The sequence below is a fragment of the Etheostoma spectabile genome, chromosome 4 (assembly GCF_008692095.1).
Source record: "Etheostoma spectabile isolate EspeVRDwgs_2016 chromosome 4, UIUC_Espe_1.0, whole genome shotgun sequence".
NCBI lineage: Eukaryota > Metazoa > Chordata > Actinopteri > Perciformes > Percidae > Etheostoma > Etheostoma spectabile.
Window position 1 is genome coordinate 37142109 of NC_045736.1, and position 21311 is coordinate 37163419.

Consider the following 21311-nt stretch of genomic DNA (forward strand, 5'->3'; position numbering starts at 1 on the left):
GATGAACGCGGATTTACGACACTGCACGATCCGACAGTTAAAGAAAGTCTGATGATATTATTGATGAAGAATAATCTGGATTTATGCCAGGAAGAAATATTTGTAATAACATACAATTAGTATTGGATATGATAGATTATGATAAATATATGTTGGACAATAGCTTTATGATGTTTGTAGATTTTTACAAGGCATTTGATACCATTTGTCACCGATTTATGTTTAAAGTTATTAAGTGTCTTGGATTTGGTAACCAATTTTTTTTGAAAGCTGTCATGAAGTGTCAAAAGCAATAAGTTGTATTAAGGAATTCTCTGATGTGTCAGGTTTAAGAATGAATTTGAGTAAATCTGTTTTACTACCACTTAAGGATTGTGACCTATCCGAAGTAGAGGGAATCCCTGTGAAGCATACGATTACATACGTGGGTGTTAACATTGATAAGAATGAAAAACGTCGCAATGACCTGAACTTCAGTCCTATAATTGAACAAATAGGGAAAAAATGTAATACATGGTTGATGAGAGATCTGTCGTTGAAAGGTAGAGTTTTGTTATCTAAAGCTGAAGGAATATCCAGGTCTGTCTATGTATCATTATCATTGAATGTGTGTGTGTGAATTTGACTTCATTTGGAGGAATAGAGCCATTATTTAAAAAAAGACATCCTGTGCAACATTAGAAGACATGGTGGTCTAGAAGTTTTAAAACCTTAAATAATACTTTCAAGGTGAAACGGTTAACTAATTTGATAGAAGAAAAGGATTGTATTTGGAATACGTTCCCTAAATATGTATTTAGTTTAGTTGGTGGTCTCAAATTTCTGTTAACTTGTGATTATAAAATTGCTAGATTACCTGTGAAGTTATTACATTTTCATTAAACAAGCTCTGCTGGCCTGGAAATTAATTTACAAGCACAACTTTACACCAACCAATTACTACATTTGGAATAACAAGGTTATTCAATGCAAAAACAAATCTCTGTATTATGGAAGATGGGTTGAAAATGGTATTATCTTGGTAAAACAACTCCTTAATGCTGACGGGGAGTTACTAAAATATAATGAGTTCCTCTCCAAATTCCAGTTAGCAGTCACGCCGAGAGAATATGCGATAGTTGTTGATGTTGTGCCGAGATGTACTACAACTTCTTAGAGGGTCAGTAATGACAGGGGTCAATCCACTCAGTAGGGGTATATTCCTTGGGGGAATTGACATAACCAAAAATAAATGTTCAAATAAACAAATCAGGAATTGTATACAACTCTGCCCTCAGGAAGATTCTTTTGGGCTTGAGAAATGGACTGGCAAAAGATATGGTTACTTGGAGACAAATTTTGTCTTTTTAATAATATATATATATATAAATTGTAAAACCTTTTACAACGTGTTTCAATAAATTTACAAAATATTATATTCATTTGCTACATCAAATTAAAGAGCTTTACAATAAAATAGCTAGTTAAAGAGTAAAAACAGGCGGAGAGAGAACAAGAAGTTTCTAGAGAGAAATGAACACATTATTGGCCATTTCTGATGACAAAAAACATCAAATTATAGACAATAATATCTGTCTAAGCTTTCTATAAAAAACAGGCGGAATGCCACAAAAAAAAAAAAATACCTGGTATATATATATATAATATATATATATATATAGATATATATATATATCGTTTTTTTTTTTAAATGCCCACTCAAGCTGGCGTGCCTCATCCAACCAGAGCGGATTACTCCTCCTTTTTGAGGTTGTAAATTTGAAAAACGTTAGCCTAGTTAATTACAATCGAGGGACTATCTCGGGTTTTTGTGATCGCAAATAAAAGTCACACCACAAGGTTGTGTGTTGTTTATTATAAATATATTAGTTTTAGGGGCTGCATATGTTGGTTTAATATTCTTGTTATCAAGTAGGCCTAACTGTTGCTCTCTGCATCCAAATGACATAGATCCAGCCTTGACTCCAGGACCTGTGTGGTGGTTGTGTGTGTGTGTTGGTGTGTGTGTGTGTGGTGTGATGTGGTGTGTGTGTGTGTGTGTGTGTGTGCGGTGTGCTGTGTGTGCGCGTGTAATGTGTGTTCTTGAGATAACTGCCCACACCACTCTCAGCTTTCCCGTCCATCCTGGTAATGTATCCAACCATTGGCCTGTTTGCCTTCACGCAGCATGTCATTACCTCCTCTATCCCATTATACGATGTTTCATATATTGTAGCAAGCCAGAGGTACACCCTTACATATCTATCAATTAACTATGATGATTTAATCTATAATGTCGAATTTGTTTTGTGTTTACAATATTGTTATAATAACAGTGTATCAAATGAGATGTGTAAAAACACATCGCTGACAATGTGAAAAGAATGCCGCTCAAAGGCAGAACTACAGGGAATTATGCGCCTGAATCATGTCCAACTGCTACCCTTCTTTATGGAGTTTTACGGTGACTCGGTGCATCCCCGGTTTTAGCTGTCTGCACGCGATTCGCTGTTTTTGGTGCAATCTCCCACAGCTTCATAGCAACAGTACCCCGGCCACAGCAGGCAGCTGGACCAAAAAAAAAACCCAAATGAGATGGAATGTTGCTCCTTAACTGCTGGATGAGTGAATAAGCTACTTTTTGCTCACCAGTTACTGCAGGTTTAGTCAGTCCTGTTCATAGACCGCAAGTTATATAATATACTTAGCTATTAAAGTATACTAATTCATGGCGAATATTCATCCACAGCTGCAGTGATGTTATAGCAAGCACCGTTTACTACCTACTGTATATTGTAGGATAATTTGATTACTAAAATCGATTTACACGGCCTTTTGTAATTGTAATCAAAGTGTACATTTTTTGAAAAAAACTATCAATATGGTAATATTTTTCTGAGGTTATAAATATAAATATCACTTAAATGTAGGTAAAACTGTAAACTGTCTTTCTGTGTAAGATTATGTGTGCAAGTGGTGATGCAAATCCCAGTTGAGATGGCCCACTTCTTCATATACCTGACAAAAGTGCCTGATCAGGAAGAAAGATCCGGAATTTAATGAATTGATCTCAGATCATTTTTGACTCACTTTTGGAGTATTACAAAAGTAAATCAGCTATCCAAAGATTTTTTTAAGGAACATATGTTATCTCTCTTTCAAATGGAATACTTGATGAATGTTTACATAGTAGATATAGGTTGTCACACCTCCTAAATAGTTCCCCAATACACTTCATACATTTGAAAATAATGTTTGTACAAATATTTGTTTCACTAAAGATTGAAATACTGTAAACAAAATATAGTTACATAATTGTGTGTATATGTAACTGCTGAAGCAGACCTGTAATAGAGACATCTAGGTATGATTTATGGAGTGGTGTCTATGATGAGTATAAGTGAGGATTTACGGTCGGTGAGCGTTACAGTTAAACCTGAAAGACATCCATCGTGGTGCAAAAAGCACCTGTGCTCTATGTGTTAGTTTCCAGATGGGATGGATCTAGATTAGCCCATGCTAGGCATGTGAGTACGTGATTACTTTAAGCGTGTGTCATGAACAAAGTGGTACGCTATATAAATGACACATATATCATGTCACATAGGTTCGGCAAAAGAGAGTGTTCCCCGTTTTATGCTCCACTGCTATGCTATGCACGCAATGCCGACTCTGAATGCCAGTCCATAAACACTTGTGCACATGATTTGCTGCAAAACAAAGTCATTTATGATTTGTATGATGCATCCATGTATGACTTTAAAAAACACAATTTGAGAATTGAACAGTAAAAAAACTTGTGTCACAATGTCAGTGTCCCATTTAAGACATTTCTAACACTTGTAAAGCAAGTCAATTAGTTGTGTTCATAGCTGGTTCTAAATGACATTAATGTACTCCCATGATGGTGTTATTCCCACCTGGTCCAACACCCCCCTATCAATGGGAAGCAGCACACAGTAATGCTGGCACTATTGGTCCCAGCAGATTTACTGTCATGTGGCTACTGGCCCACAATCAAGTTGGACAGTCTAGCATGGCCTGGTGGGAGCATCAGTTACATGGTGTTCTCTCACACACACACACACACACACACACACACACACACACACACACACACACCACACACACACACACACACACAGAGCTAATAAGGACAGCACGCAGAAGCCATCAGGGAAAAACGTACTTGTCAAAAAGAAAAAAAAGTGGACACACAAAAGATTTTGACCAGTTCAGATTTCTTCCCAGAGGTAAATGCGGGCCGGCGTGCTTGGTGTGTTCACAGCCCCTTTCAGTGCTCAGGGAATTTAATATAAACATTTTCAAATTCAAATTGCACTTATCTTTATTAAGATATCCCAGGCTGTTCATCATCTGTTTTCTAAATAAAGTTGATAGTTCACTATGCACTTATACCCTTTACATTAAAAGAAAAGGACACATTTGGAGTTCTTATTAATCAGTTATAATGCAATGGTTTTAATGGTCTGGCCCACTTGAGAGAACTGGGCTGCATATTGCCCAACAACTAAATTGAGTTTGACACACCTGTTAAATATTACACTACACAGAAGTATGAAGTTATTAAAATTAGCTCTCTAAAAATTGTGCTTGCACATCAATGCACCAGCAACATTACTCCAATTATATATTACCGACCATGATTATATATTACTGAACATAAGGCCATATTATATAATTTTTTACTTTTCATTATTTAGGTTTATTTTCAATCAATACTTAAAGTATATAATTGTACTTTGAGATCAAAACAGAACCTTTAACAATAATGAAGCTCCTATGGGTATTAACTAAGAGGAATTGAGAACTTATCGGCCACGCATTCAGCCGCGCTGCCTGGAAGGACATGGGGCCAAAAAACCCCAAACAAGCGATGGAGAAATTAATAAACAGCTCACCTGCTGGATATTGTCATTTGTACACAACAAAAAGCAAAACATTTATTACACATAAGGACTGACTACATGCTGAATGCCACAGCATTTGGTCCCTTCATACATGATGCATTTGGAACACACATCAAAATAGAAAGATGAATGGGAACATATAGAAATGTTAAAAAAAATATATTATAGATACACTTTCTACAATTACCTTTCTGCATTATTTTTAATTTACTTTCATTGAATTTTTTTTGACAAAGTGGGACTGTAACGAAATTTGAACACAACTGTAAGCAACATTTCATCTATTTGGTTAATTTTTGTTAAATCTTGTCATTGCATCATTTAAAAAGTTCAATTTATTTCTTTATGTTCTTTATATTTACTTAAAATGTAATGCAATGAATATTATATTGCAATATATAATGAAACACTTTCTCATATAGGGGCTATTGTGGAGACTAGCCAACTGTCTTATGTCAAGAACCACTCCCCCCCCCCACAGGTTGTTTAGCGTGTAACAGGAGGTGATGAGTAGCCCGCAGCTCTCAGTCAACAGGGCTGACTGCGTAGTACGCTAAAAGGGACGGCTCGTAAATATCTGAAGGGGGTTGGTCCCCTTCATAGACATTTGAGGTCACGACCATCCTGGTCAAAACCAAATGGCATGGACATGTGAGATACTAATTATAAGATGCCATGATTAGTTTTTAAGTGTTGACCAATGGTTGGACTGTTTTGTGCTGTATTCACAGTACGTGCTGAGGTTGATAAATAGCATAAATACCAACCAGCTAAGCATTTACACTGCTTTCCTGTGGGAGTGTATTTAGACTTGATTTTCCTCTTCTTTGTTCATATCATAGCTCTTAAAATGCCTTTCATATCTTACTCTTGTACAGCAATGAGGCATCTGTAGAGGCCCCGAGCTTTGACTGTATCTTTAAGAGCTTTTCTCTCTGTATACGTTTTCGATACTATTCACGAATGGAAACACTCACTCTTGTTTTCACCTTAAAGATGAACTGAACTGGAATTTGAATAATGGTGATATAACAGATGTATTTTATTTCTTCTCACTGGTACAATTATTAAAATGGGTGAATTTGTTCAAAGGGATAAAATGGCCAGTTAAAAGTGTTGTTTTTGTAACATGGGCACCGCCATGTTGGAATTCCACAATCTACTACATCACTGGCATGGTAAGCTACTCCGCGGCTAACTAGCACTAGCAGCGCAGCCATAGAAACACCATACAAAGAGTCGGAGGCTAGAGGACATATGGCTGGGGAAACGGAAAGAAAGAAGTCTAGGGGGGTCATACTGTATTGGCCCTGGCTGGGTTACGACACATTTCCACAAGCTACCTTTGACAAGAAAAAAACAGTCCTCAACTCATGGCTAGCACTGTGTAGCTGATTTCTTATTGATGGATTAGTGAAGCACCATCTTTCTCGTGTCTTGCATGGGAGTCAAGGCACTTCAGATTCTAGATGTCTGACATTGAATATAGACTTTATGATTGTAGTTTCCAAATGTAAATTGTAAGTTTGTTGAGATGCTTTAGTTTAGTTTAGAATTTAGCTTCACCTACAATTTTATATCCACTGTAGTATTATGAGCATGTACATAATATGTATTGCATTCATACCAAATTAATTTAAAACAACAATAATAAGTGAGATAGTTAAAAACACACAGTAATCGTAAGTCAAATGAAAATCAGAACACCTAAATCACATTTTGCAAATATTATTTCTGAATTACATAAGAATTAAAATATTGTTTAGAATGTAAAAAGAAGAACATTTAGAAAGTGTCCATCAGTTAAGTAGATAAACAGTATATCTAACATAATGTGTTAAATTCACTAAACTTAACACTTAAAATGTAATCAGGATCTGCTGGCTGTTGGTGACTGCTTCCTGTGTGTGTGAGGTGCTTTCCAAATCCACCAGCACAGAAGAAGAAGAAGCAGATGGTGACAACTTCCTCTGTGCTGGTCAGGCAAGAGCTCGTAGTATTCTTCAATGGGTCTGCAGCTCGAAATTGGTGCCTGGAAGCAAGTAGGGTGCTGAGAGTGGTCCAGTGGTCTGCTGTGGTGCTGGGTCTGCCTGAGATGATAGGTTGGTTGAGGTCGTGGTCCAGTGGTCTGCTGTGGTGCTGGGTCTGCCTGAGATGATAGGTTGGTTGACGTCCGTGGTCCAGTGGTCTGCTGTGGTGCTGGGTCTGCCTGAGATGATAGGTTGGTTGACCTCTGTGGTCCAGTGGTTGCTGTGGCGCTGGGTTCTGCCTGAGATGATAGGTTGGTGACGTCGTGGTCCAGTGGTCTGCTGTTGTGAGGGTTGCCTAGATGTAGGTTGGTTGGACGTCCGTGGTCCAGTGGTCTGCTGTGGTGCTGGGTCTGCCTGAGATGATAGGTTGGTTGACGTCCGTGGTCCAGTGGTCGGCTGCGGTGCTGGGTCTGCCTGATATGATAGGTTGGTTGACGTCCGTGGTCCAGTGGTCTGCTGTGGCGCTGGGTCTGCCTGTGACAATAGGATGGTGGACGTCCGTGGTCCAGTGGTCTGGTGTGGGCTGGGTTTGCTGAGATGATAGGTTGGTTGACGTAGGGTCCAGTGGTCTGATGTTGGTGTGGGTCTGCCTGAGGAATGATAGGTTGGTTGCGTCCGTGGTCCAGTGGTTGCTGTGGTGCTGGGTCTGCCTGAGAGGATAGGTTGGTTAAGTCGTGGTCCAGTGGTCTGCTGTGGTAATGGGATCTGCCTGATATGATGGTTGGTTGAGGTCCGTGTGGTCCAGTGGTTGCTGTGATGGGTCTGCAGAGATGATAGGGGTGGTGACTTCCGTGGTCAGTGTCTGCTGTGGTGCTGGTCTGCCGAGATGATAGGTTGGTTGACGTCCGTGGTCAGTGGTGCTGTGGTGCTGGGTCTGCCTGATATGATAGGTTGGTTGACGTCCGTGGTCCAGTGGTCTGCTGTGGCGCTGGGTCTGTCTGTGACAATAGGATGGTTGACGTCCGTGGTCCAGTGGTCTGCTGTGGTGCTGGGTCTGCCTGAGATGATAGGTTGGTTGACGTCTGTGGTCCAGTGGTCTGCTGTGGCGCTGGGTCTGCCTGAGATGATAGGTTGGTTGACGTCCGTGGTCCAGTGGTCTGCTGTGGTGCTGGGTCTGCCTGAGATGATAGGTTGGTTGACGTCCGTGGTCCAGTGGTCTGCTGTGGTGCTGGGTCTGCCTGAGAGGATAGGTTGGTTTACGTCCGTGGTCCAGTGGTCTGCTGCGGTGCTGGGTCTGCCTGAGATGACAGGTTGGTTGACGTCCGTGGTCCAGTGGTCAGCTGTGGCGCTGGGTCGCCTGTGACAATAGGATGGTTGACGTCCGTGGTCCAGTGGTCTGCTGTGGTGCTGGGTCTGCCTGTGACAATAGATGGTTGGACGTCCGTGGTCCAGTGGTCTGCTGTGGTGCTGGGTCTTCTGGGAGATAGGTGGTTGAACGCCGTGGTCAGTGGTCTGCTGTGGTGCTGGGTCTGCCTGAGATGAAGGGTGGTTTGACATCCGTTTTTCAGCTGCCGACGAGTGCCAAACCCAGAGGAATCTGCCCTGCTAAAACAGACAAAACAGTGAGTAATGTGAACAAGCTATCAAATTGTCCTGTTGGTAGCTGTTTGTGAGTTTGGCCTCCAATGACAGAATGATAACAATGGAATATTTCAAGAAGGTTTCTGTAATATATAAATCCACATGGTAGGTTAATTTATCACTGCTTATGTCCCTGCTGGTACTTCTGTAGGACGCCACGGCCAAAAAACTGCTCACGCTGGCCGTTCCGTTGTTTCCTATGGAGAGAGTGGTGCCAGCTAGGCACAACGCTATCCTTGGCGTCACACACTGCTCGGAATTGCCGTTTCTACACTCAAAAATTCAATTATTTACACTTGACCTTTCAAGGCACAACCAATTCCAGAACGTTCTGCGCTGCGCTTGGCCTCTCGCGCCTACCTCACGGTTTTGCTACGGATCATGTGTAGGCGGCTTAGTGGAGGGGATTATCTACTTGGCCAAGTGAAAGAAAGGCAACCACTGCTCTTTTGCTGGACTGTTAGTCATCCAGTCTGTGGGTCGCCATCTTCTATCTGGTCCAGAGAACCACCTAGAAAAATATATGACAGTATAACATGAGTAGATTTATTATGCCTTACTATTCAATAAGTGAAGATTAATGTCAATAATTGTAACTTACCTCTGGTATAGGCATCCACAGCTATGTTAAAAGCCAAAGAACAACAATGCTAACCCACATTGTTCCCAACAGTCAGGCTAGGTGCCTTGCACGGTAGCTTGCTGCATAGTAAATGCAATCAAATAAAACAGGTTTATTGATATAGCCCGTTTACACGACAGTCCCGAAGGCTTCACATGGAAATATTGTTTAAAACCTTGATCTAATACAGATAATTGATTTGTACAGAGACTGCATATCTTTAAGCAAGTCCCCTATTTTCCTGTGATTTCTGTGACATAGTTCAAATAATTGTTGACTTACCTCTGGTATAGGCATCTGTAGCTTAGTTTAAAAAGCGATACCTTGGGAAAAACACTGAACCCCACATTGCTCCCAATGGTCAGGCGAGTGCCTTGCGTGGTAGCTTTCTGGCGATGGGGATTTGCGGATTTGTTATCGTTGTGCTTGTGATCCCTACACTGATACTTATTTCTTTTGTTATTATTTTATTGTTGGAATAATGTTTAACTAAAGCACTGCTTGACACCATGTTGTGTTTATACACCATCAGGGCCATATTATGGTTTGTTGTATGGTATTGTAAATTATCTATTGTTTGTTATACATGTCTGTTTTTATTTTTAATATGACTGCCTCATGGGTTAAGTGCCCAACACAAATTTCCAACATGGCGGGACAATAAAGTTAATCTTGATCTAGTGCGTGAATGAAAGTGCTACATAAATGCAATTAATATAGGTATGACATACTGTACATTACCATTAAAGCTAACTATTAATCAAAAGAGAAAATAACCCTGATGCTAGATGCTAAATGAGTCATATCCAACCCCGCCAAAAAACATGGGAAGAATACGTAAACCTTTGCCAGCCTTCAAGATTACAAAGAGACACAAATAGGCCCTGGTGTAATATTCTACCAAAAGAGTTATCTACCCCGTTAGACGCAAAGGTTTTCCAATTCTGCAGCAAACAGTCCCAAACTCTGTCCTAATCAGAGTCGCTATCTTCAGTTCCTCGCATGTTATCAAGAGGAACCATCCAGTATCTCCTGAATGTGGAGGGGCCGAGGCCTGAAGAGGAGTGTGCAGACTCCCTGGAGCTGTCTTCCCTTCTTCTGTCTGTGGAGGGGCCGTGGCCTGAAGAGAAGGGTGGCAACTCATTGAGGCTGTCCTCACAATTCCCCTTCAGCCTCTTCATACTTACCTGCAAGGTGTCACTCTCTTCCCTGCTTCTCTTTTTGGAGGGGCCGAGGCCTGAAGAGGAGGGTGCAGACTCCCTGGAGCTGTCTTCCCTTCTTCTGTCTGTGGAGGGGCTGAGGCCTGAAGAGGAGGGTGCAGACTCCCTGGAGCTGTCTTCCCTTCTTCTGTCTGTGGAGGGGCTGAGGCCTGAAGAGGAGGGTGCAGACTCCCTGGAGCTGTCTTCCCTTCTTCTGTCTGTGGAGGGGCCGTGGCCTGAAGAGGAGGGTGCAGACTCCCTGGAGCTGTCTTCCCTTCTTCTGTCTGTGGAGGGGCCGTGGCCTGAAGAGGAGGGTGCAGACTCCCTGGGAGCTGTCTTCCCTTCTTCTGTCTGTGGAGGGGCTGAGGCCTGAAGAGGAGGGTGGTAACTCATTGAGGCTGTCCTCACAATTCCCCTTCAGCCTCTTCATACTTACCTGCAAGGTGTCACTCTCTTCCCTGCTTCTCTTTGTGGAGGGGCCGAGGCCTGAAGAGGAGTGCGCAGACTCCCTGGAGCTGTCTTCCCGGCTTCTCTTTGTGGAGGGGCCGAGGCCTAAACAGGAGTGCGCAGACTCCCTAGAGCTGTCTTCCCTTCTTCTGTCTGTTGAGGGGCCGAGGCCTGAAGAGGAGTGTGCAGACTCCCTGAGGCAAAGGTGTGACCTTTGTGATGCTGAGGGACAACCATATTCAGGTTCTCTCACTTGCAGCGCAGGAAGCCCGTGCAGCGGACCACCAAATGGGAGGTGCCAGAATGGCTCACCAGTGGGAAAGGAAGGACGCGGTGGTTTAAATTGCTGCCAAAAACTTGGAGGTGGGAAGTGCTCGATGAGAGGGGAGTAAGGTAGGATGTTGACATTATCATTAAAACTAGAATCATCACGACAACCATCACTATAACCATCACTATAACCATCACTATAACCAGCAATATAACCAGCACTATAACCCGCACTAGAAGCATTACCAGCACTAAAATCATCACAAAAACCATCACCATAACCATCTCTAAAACCATTACTATAACCATTACTATAACCATAACTACCTCTACCACTACCACTACCACCATCACTATCAACGTCACCATCTCTATCAACGTCACCAAAACTATAACCATCACCATAACTATCACTACAATTTTCAACATCCACTTGCTCCTCTTCCTCTGCGTTCTCGCCCTCTTCAGTCATGGAGCCATACCCAGGATCTACAGACCAGTCAGGCCAGTCGTCTTCATCCTCTGGGTCTTCATCCTCCCACTCCTCAAATTGATGTTCATCTTCTCTGAGAGGGGGAGAACGGTGACCAATGTCATACTCACCTTCCTCTTCAGGGAGGCCAGGCTCTGCTGGACGTGGGAAGTTGTCCGCACGGCCTGAGGGAAACAAAGATCAAACGTGAAACGTCTTGTGTAACTAAAATGTTTAGTGTGACTTCAAATAATAAGGAGTTCTCATAACATTAATTATTTGGATTAAATCAGCAACACTTAAAGTTAAAATAAGAACAGCATACATATGGAGCTAGATTTGTTTCTTTATTAAATGCAAAAAAGTAAAAATGTAAAAAAATGTGTTTGAGAGAAAAGGTTGTCACACTGATCGCAAAAAAGCATTTTATGAGAGAAAAAAAATATTTTGAGAGAAAAGGTTTTCATATCAATAGCAAATATTTGAGACTAAAAAAAAGTTTAAACCTAAATTTGAAATATTTAAAATTATTTCTGAGAAAAAGAAATTTCTCTTAAAATACTTTTTTTAAACTCTCAAATATATATTCAGTGTGACATTTTTTTTCTCACTCTCAGTGCAGTTTTTTTTCCTTGTCTCAGGATTTTTTTTTCAACGTGAAAATATTGTCCTGGGCAGGGCCACGTTCCTATTGGCCAATCTGGTGATCACTGTCTTGAATTTTTTTTCACACTGATAGCAAAAAATATATATATTTGAGAGTTTAAAAATGTATTTTGAGAGAGATGTTTTTTCTCAGAAATAAATTTTAAGAATTTCAAATTTATATTTAAACTTTTGCTATTGGTATGAAAACTTTTCTCTCAAGTATTTTTTTTTTCTCTCATAAAATGCTTTTTTGCTACAGTGTGATCAATTTTCTTCAAAAACCTTTCTCTTCATTTATTTTCTCGATGTAATAAAGAAACAATCTAGCTCCATACATACATACATACATACATACTACATACATACATACATACATACATACATACATACATACTGTACATACACACATACTAATACATACATACATACTGTACATACATACATACGTACATACATACATACATACAATACATACATACATACATACTGTACATACATACTGTACATACAGTACATTACATACTGTACATACATACTACATACATACTGTACATACATACTACATACATATCATACATCATACTATACCATACATACTATACTGTACATACATTACATACATACATACTACTAATGTACATAATACATACTGTACATACATACGTACAAATTACGTAAATATGTACTCATCAGTACATACTGTACATAATACTACTATACAGTACATACTGTACATACTACTACATACATACTAACATACTGTACGTACATACATAACATACATAAATTACATACTGATACATACATACATACATAAAGACATCTACATACATACATACATACTGTACATACATACATACATACATACACATATACATACATATACATACATACTGTACATACATACATACTGTACATACAAAACGTCATACATACATACATACATATGTACATACATACATATACATCACATACTGTACATACATACATACATTACAGACATACATACCATACATACTGTACATACATACATTACTGTACATACATACATAGTTACATACATACATACTACATACATACTACATCATATGTACATACGTACATACATACATACGTACATACATCATACTGTACATACATACATACATACATACTGTACATACATACAAACATAAATACATACTGTACATACATACTATAATACATCATACATACATACTGTACATACATACATTACATACCTACATACTGTACATACATACATACGTACATACATACATACATACATACTGTACATACATACATACATACTGTACATACATACTGTACATACATACATACATCCTGTAAATACATGTGTCATAATGTCACCAACAGACAAAAGACTATACCCTTTTTAACAGTAATGCCAAATATTATGCAGTTTTTCCTCAGTTATTTTTAACAGGTGACGACATGAGAATTAAGTCATGCTGCATTCATATAAAAATAAGCATTATTTACTACTCTTGCTCACACTGAAAAACTGACCAAACTGTTGATCCGTCAAACTTGAAAACTTGATATTACATTGTATTCAGACATGTGGCTGAAGAGTCATATTTTATCAAATCAAAATCCCAAACAATTGTTAAAGTTTTCTGGTGTATTTATCAGAGTTGCTGAATAGAGAGCACACAACAGCAGCAACAATAATAAAAATGGTAATAATAATAATTGTTATAATCAAAAGGTGTATGCTTCAAGAACACCGCTGTGTATTTGGTGGGCGAGTAAAGAATCTGGCGCTAGGGCTTTTACGCACGGAGAGCGCAATTCAACTGCCAGACCCAGAGGTCGAAAAAAACGTGGATGGATATTATAATAAAAGAAGTTAATATCATTTGATAAACTTTAAAACGTTTTAAGATTTAACCAACTAAACAAAGAACCTCCGCGTTCCAACCACACACATTAACGTGTCCTGGTTTGATTCCACCTGCGCGTCCTCGCCTCCCGACGTTCCATCCTAATAGTTCCATCGTCTCCATGGTGCTCAACTAAAATACTTTTTTTGGCATTTTATGAATTTTGGCCCAGTCGCCATCTTTTTTCAGCAAATTCAATGTAGCTATATTTTGTAAGATGTGTTGCCCTCAAACTGAAATCCATCCACTGATTGTTGATCCATTCCACACATGTCCCGCGATATTTAACACATGCTGTCTAGCAAGTCATTATTTTACAGGATAAATTGTCAAGTAAAAGTCGGTTTTAACATCTGTTTTTCCAACAGGCCTGACGTTAATGGCTTTCCACCTTTACATTCTAAACGTGACACCAATTTCCACCACTTTATGGCTACTGATAAAGATTGGCTATTTTTATTGAATACATCAGTGAATCAGAGATAAGTAGGCCAGACTTATAATAAAAAATAAATCTAAAAGTTGTCTTACCTTGTCTTGCAAGCATGTGCAACCCATGGATGCGTCCCCTCGGAGAATCCGGGAGGTGCTCCTCGGGTGTCCCACCAGGCAGACGAAAGGCCATTCCCAAGCTCTTCCTTTCACCACAATAGTTAGTGATTCAGAAGTTGTGTTGTTCTTTGTTGTTCGTTGTTGTTCTTTTGTTTTTCCAAATGATCAGTTTGCAGTGTGTTATCTCCAGCGGTTTAGAAACTCAAAGAGTTAGTTTTCCACAGGTTCGATTTGCATGAAGCCCAAGTCAAAATGCAAAGTGAGAAATTAGAATGGTCCGCAGCCCTTATATAGGCTCCTCGGACCCTCGTTCTGTTTCCATGACATTAATTGACGTACACGCCTGCGTTTGATTGGCCGAATGGCCACCAATGGATTTTACAGGCTAGCCTTTTTTATTTTCCAGTGAAATGTTTGACCAGCAGTTGGTGTTTTTTTCTGATATTCTACTGTAAGTTATTACTTAGGCATTGTAAACCTTTTACAACCTGTTTCAATAATAATTACAAAATATATCATTATTACATCAAATTAAAATAGGCTTCTACAAATAGCCTAGTTAAAGATTAATAAACAGGCAGAGAGACGAAAGTTTCTGGAAGCATGAATGAACCTCATTAGCATTTTGATGACAAATACATCAAAATTAATAATATATATTATATATATAATAATATATATATCTCTATTATTAATATATATATATATATATATATATATATATATATATATATATATATATATATATTTGATGTATTTGTCATCAAAATGCTAATGAGGTTCATTCATGCTTACAGAAACTTTCGTCTCTCTGCCTGTTTATTAATCTTTAACTAGGCTATTTGTAGAAGCCTATTTTAATTTGATGTAATAATGATATATTTTGTAATTATTATTGAAACAGGTTGTAAAAGGTTTACAATGCCTAAGTAATAACTTACAGTAGAATATCAGAAAAAAACAACAACTGCTGGTCAAACATTTCACTGGAAAATAAAAAAGGCTAGCCTGTAAAATCCATTGGTGGCCATTCGGCCAATCAAACGCAGGCGTGTACGTCAATTAATGTCATGGAAACAGAACGAGGGTCCGAGGAGCCTATATAAGGGCTGCGGACCATTCTAATTTCTCACTTTGCATTTTGACTTGGGCTTCATGCAAATCGAACCTGTGGAAAACTAACTCTTTGAGTTTCTAAACCGCTGGAGATAACACACTGCAAACTGATCATTTGGAAAAACAAAAGAACAACAACGAACAACAAAGAACAACACAACTTCTGAATCACTAACTATTGTGGTGAAAGGAAGAGCTTGGGAATGGCCTTTCGTCTGCCTGGTGGGACACCCGAGGAGCACCTCCCGGATTCTCCGAGGGGACGCATCCATGGGTTGCACATGCTTGCAAGACAAGGTAAGACAACTTTTAGATTTATTTTTATTATAAGTCTGGCCTACTTATCTCTGATTCACTGATGTATTCAATAAAAATAGCCAATCTTTATCAGTAGCCATAAAGTGGTGGAAATTGGTGTCACGTTTAGAATGTAAAGGTGGAAAGCCATTAACGTCAGGCCTGTTGGAAAAACAGATGTTAAAACCGACTTTTACTTGACAATTTATCCTGTAAAATAATGACTTGCTAGACAGCATGTGTTAAATATCGCGGGACATGTGTGGAATGGATCAACAATCAGTGGATGGATTTCAGTTTGAGGGCAACACATCTTACAAAATATAGCTACATTGAATTTGCTGAAAAAAGATGGCGACTGGGCCAAAATTCATAAAATGCCAAAAAAGTATTTGAGTTGAGCACCATGGAGACGATGGAACTATTAGGATGGAACGTCGGGAGGCGAGGACGCGCAGGTGGAATCAAACCAGGACACGTTAATGTGTGTGGTTGGAACGCGGAGGTTCTTTGTTTAGTTGGTTAAATCTTAAAACGTTTTAAAGTTTATCAAATGATATTAACTTCTTTTATTATAATATCCATCCACGTTTTTTTCGACCTCTGGGTCTGGCAGTTGAATTGCGCTCTCCGTGCGTAAAAGCCCTAGCGCCAGATTCTTTACTCGCCCACCAAATACACAGCGGTGTTCTTGAAGCATACACCTTTTGATTATAACAATTATTATATTACCATTTTTATTATTGTTGCTGCTGTTGTGTGCTCTCTATTCAGCAGCTCTGATAAATACACCAGAAAACTTTAACAATTGTTTGGGATTTTGATTTGATAAATATGACTCTTCAGCCACATGTCTGAATACAATGTAATATCAAGTTTTCAAGTTTGACGGATCAACAGTTTGGTCAGTTTTTCAGTGTGAGCAAGAGTAGTAAATAATGCTTATTTTTATATGAATGCAGCATGACTTAATTCTCATGTCGTCACCTGTTAAAAATAACTGAGGAAAAACTGCATAATATTTGGCATTACTGTTAAAAAGGGTATAGTCTTTTGTCTGTTGGTGACATTATGACACATGTATTTACAGGATGTATGTATGTATGTACAGTATGTATGTACAGTATGTATGTATGTATGTACAGTATGTATGTATGTATGTATGTACGTACGTATGTATGTACAGTATGTAGGTATGTATGTATGTATGTACAGTATGTATGTATGTATGTATGTACGTATGTATGTACAGTATGTATTTATGTATGTATGTATGTACAGTATGTATGTATGTATGTATGTACAGTATGTATGTATGTACAGTATGTATGTATGTACGTATGTACAGTATGTATGTATGTATGTATGTATGTATGTATGTATGTACGTATGTATGTATGTACAGTATGTATGTATGTACAGTATGTATGTATGTATGTATGTATGTATGTATGTATGTACAGTATGTATGTATGTATGTATGTATGTACAGTATGTATGTATGTATGTACAGTTTGTATGTACAGTATGTATGTATGTACAGTATGTATGTATGTATGTATGTACAGTATGTATGTATGTATGTATGTATGTACAGTATGTATGTATGTATGTACAGTATGTATGTATGTATGTATGTAGTTGTATGTATGTATGTATGTATGTATGTACGTACATGTATGTATGTATGTACAGTATGTATGTACAGTATGTACTGTATGTATGTACAGTATGTATGTACAGTATGTACTGTATGTATGTACAGTATGTATGTACTGTATGTATGTACAGTATGTATGTACAGTATGTATGTATGTACAGTATGTATGTATGTATGTATGTAGTATGTATGTACAGTATGTATGTATGTATGTATGTATGTATGTATGTATGTATGTATGTATGTATGTACAGTATGTATGTATGTATGTACAGTATGTATGTACTGTATGTACAGTATGTATGTACAGTATGTATGTATGTATGTATGTATGATGTATGTATGTACAGTATGTATGTATGTACAGTATGTATGTATGTATGTATGTATGTGTGTATGTACAGTATGTATGTATGTATGTATGTATGTATGTATGTATGTATGTATGTATGTATGTATGTATGTATGGAGCTAGATTTGTTTCTTTATTACAATCGAGAAAATAAATGAAGAGAAAGGTTTTGAGAGAAAATATGATCACACTGATAGCAAAAAAGCATTTTATGAGAGAAAAAAAAAATACTTGAGAGAAAAGTTTTCATACCAATAGCAAAAGTTTAAATATAAATTTGAAATTCTTAAAATTTATTTCTGAGAAAAAACATCTCTCTCAAAATACATTTTTAAACTCTCAAATATATATATTTTTTGCTATCAGTGTGAAAAAAAATTCAAGACAGTGATCACCAGATTGGCCAATAGGAACGTGGCCCTGCCCAGGACAATATTTTCACGTTGAAAAAAAAATCCTGAGACAAGGAAAAAAACTGCACTGAGAGTGAGAAAAAAAATGTCACACTGAATATATATTTGAGAGTTTAAAAAAAGTATTTTAAGAGAAATTTCTTTTTCTCAGAAATAATTTTAAATATTTCAAATTTATGTTTAAACTTTTTTTTAGTCTCAAATATTTGCTATTGATATGAAAACCTTTTCTCTCAAAATATTTTTTTTCTCTCATAAAATGCTTTTTGCGATCAGTGTGACAACCTTTTCTCTCAAACACATTTTTTTACATTTTTACTTTTTTGCATTTAATAAAGAAACAAATCTAGCTCCATATGTATGCTGTTCTTATTTTAACTTTAAGTGTTGCTGATTTAATCCAAATAATTAATGTTATGAGAACTCCTTATTATTTGAAGTCACACTAAACATTTTAGTTAAACAAGACGTTTCACGTTTGATCTTTGTTTCCCTCAGGCCGTGCGGACAACTTCCCACGTCCAGCAGAGCCTGGCCTCCCTGAAGAGGAAGGTGAGTATGACATTGGTCACCGTTTTCCCCCTCTCAGAGAAGATGAACATCAATTTGAGGAGTGGGAGGATGAAGACCCAGAGGATGAAGACGACTGGCCTGACTGGTCTGTAGATCCTGGGTATGGCTCCATGACTGAAGAGGGCGAGAACGCAGAGGAAGAGGAGCAAGTGGATGTTGAAAATTGTAGTGATAGTTATGGTGATGGTTATAGTTTTGGTGACGTTGATAGAGATGGTGACGTTGATAGTGATGGTGGTAGTGGTAGTGGTAGAGGTAGTTATGGTTATAGTAATGGTTATAGTATGGTTTTAGAGATGGTTATGGTGATGGTTTTTGTGATGATTTTAGTGCTGGTAATGCTTCTAGTGCGGGTTATAGTGCTGGTTATATTGCTGGTTATAGTGATGGTTATAGTGATGGTTATAGTGATGGTTGTCGTGAGGATTCTAGTTTTAATGATAATGTCAACATCCTACCTTACTCCCCTCTCATCGAGCACTTCCCACCTCCAAGTTTTTGGCAGCAATTTAAACCACCGCGTCCTCCTTTCCCACTGGTGAGCCATTCTGGCACCTCCCATTTGGTGGTCCGCTGCACGGGCTTCCTGCGCTGCAAGTGAGAGAACCTGAATATGGTTGTCCCTCAGCATCACAAAGGTCACACCTTTGCCTCAGGGAGTCTGCACACTCCTCTTCAGGCCTCGGCCCTCAACAGACAGAAGAAGGGAAGACAGCTCTAGGGAGTCTGCGCACTCCTGTTTAGGCCTCGGCCCCTCCACAAAGAGAAGCAGGGAAGACAGCTCCAGGGAGTCTGCGGACTCCTCTTCAGGCCTCGGCCCCTCCACAAGAGAAGCAGGGAAGAGAGTGACACCTTGCAGGTAAGTATGAAGAGGCTGAAGGGGAATTGTGAGGACAGCCTCAATGAGTTACCACCTTCCTCTTCAGGCCTCAGCCCCTCCACAGACAGAAGAAGGGAAGACAGCTCCAGGGAGTCTGCACCCTCCTCTTCAGGCCACGGCCCCTCCACAGACAGAAGAAGGGAAGACAGCTCCAGGGAGTCTGCACCCTCCTCTTCAGGCCACGGCCCCTCCACAGACAGAAGAAGGGAAGACAGCTCCAGGGAGTCTGCTCCCTCCTCTTCAGGCCTCAGCCCCTCCACAGACAGAAGAAGGGAAGATAGCTCCAGGGAGTCTGCACCCTCTTCTTCAGGCCTCAGCCCCTCCACAGACAGAAGAAGGGAAGACAGCTCCAGGGAGTCTGCACCCTCCTCTTCAGGCCTCGGCCCCTCCAAAAAGAGAAGCAGGGAAGAGAGTGACACCTTGCAGGTAAGTATGAAGAGGCTGAAGGGGAATTGTGAGGACAGCCTCAATGAGTTGCCACCCTCTTCTTCAGGCCACGGCCCCTCCACAGACAGAAGAAGGGAAGACAGCTCCAGGGAGTCTGCACACTCCTCTTCAGGCCTCGGCCCCTCCACATTCAGGAGATACTGGATGGTTCCTCTTGATAACATGCGAGGAACTGAAGATAGCGACTCTGATTAGGACAGAATATGGGACTGTTTGCTGCAGAATTGGAAAACCTTTGCGTCTAACGGGGTAGATAACTCTTTTGGTAGAATATTACACCAGGGCCTATTTGTGTCTCTTTGTAATCTTGAAGGCTGGCAAAGTTTACGTATTCTTCCCATGTTTTTTGGCGGGGTTGGATATGACTCATTTAGCATCTAGCATCAGGGTTATTTTCTCTTTTGATTAATAGTTAGCTTTAATGGTAATGTACAGTATGTCATACCTATATTAATTGCATTTATGTAGCACTTTCATTCACGCACTAGATCAAGATTAACTTTATTGTCCCGCCATGTTGGAAATTTGTGTTGGGCACTTAACCCATGAGGCAGTCATATTAAAAATAAAAACAGACATGTATAACAAACAATAGATAATTTACAATACCATACAACAAACCATAATATGGCCCTGATGGTGTATAAACACAACATGGTGTCAAGCAGTGCTTTAGTTAACATTATTCCAACAATAAAATAATAACAAAAGAAATAAGTATCAGTGTAGGGATCACAAGCACAACGATAACAAATCCGCAAATCCCCATCGCCAGAAAGCTACCACGCAAGGCACTCGCCTGACCATTGGGAGCAATGTGGGGTTCAGTGTTTTTCCCAAGGTATCGCTTTTTAAACTAAGCTACAGATGCCTATACCAGAGGTAAGTCAACAATTATTTGAATATGTTCAACAGAAATGCAAGGAAAATAGGGG

The 21311-nt window shown here is 39.3% G+C and overlaps 1 protein-coding gene across 1 annotated transcript; it reads left to right on the plus strand.

The window, feature by feature from the left end:
* The first annotated feature begins 15790 nt into the window (after positions 1-15790).
* On the plus strand, positions 15791-20571 carry LOC116687953 (RNA polymerase-associated protein LEO1-like). Its single transcript, XM_032513696.1, has 3 exons — positions 15791-16051; positions 18975-19319; positions 20489-20571. Exons 1-3 carry the CDS (start codon positions 15958-15960, stop codon positions 20569-20571), a joined length of 522 nt encoding a protein of 173 aa, XP_032369587.1. The 5' UTR covers positions 15791-15957.
* The last annotated feature ends 740 nt before the right edge of the window (positions 20572-21311 follow it).

Bases quoted from the DNA above. Each gene is read 5' to 3' on its own strand.
- LOC116687953 (XM_032513696.1), top strand. From the start codon at position 15,958: ATGGCCTTTCGTCTGCCTGGTGGGACACCCGAGGAGCACCTCCCGGAT. The intron at 16,052-18,974 runs GTAAGACAACTT...TGTTTCCCTCAG, and splicing joins GCACATGCTTGCAAGACAAG to GCCGTGCGGACAACTTCCCA. The intron at 19,320-20,488 runs GTAATGGTTATA...ACTCCTCTTCAG, and splicing joins TAGAGGTAGTTATGGTTATA to GCCTCGGCCCCTCCACATTC.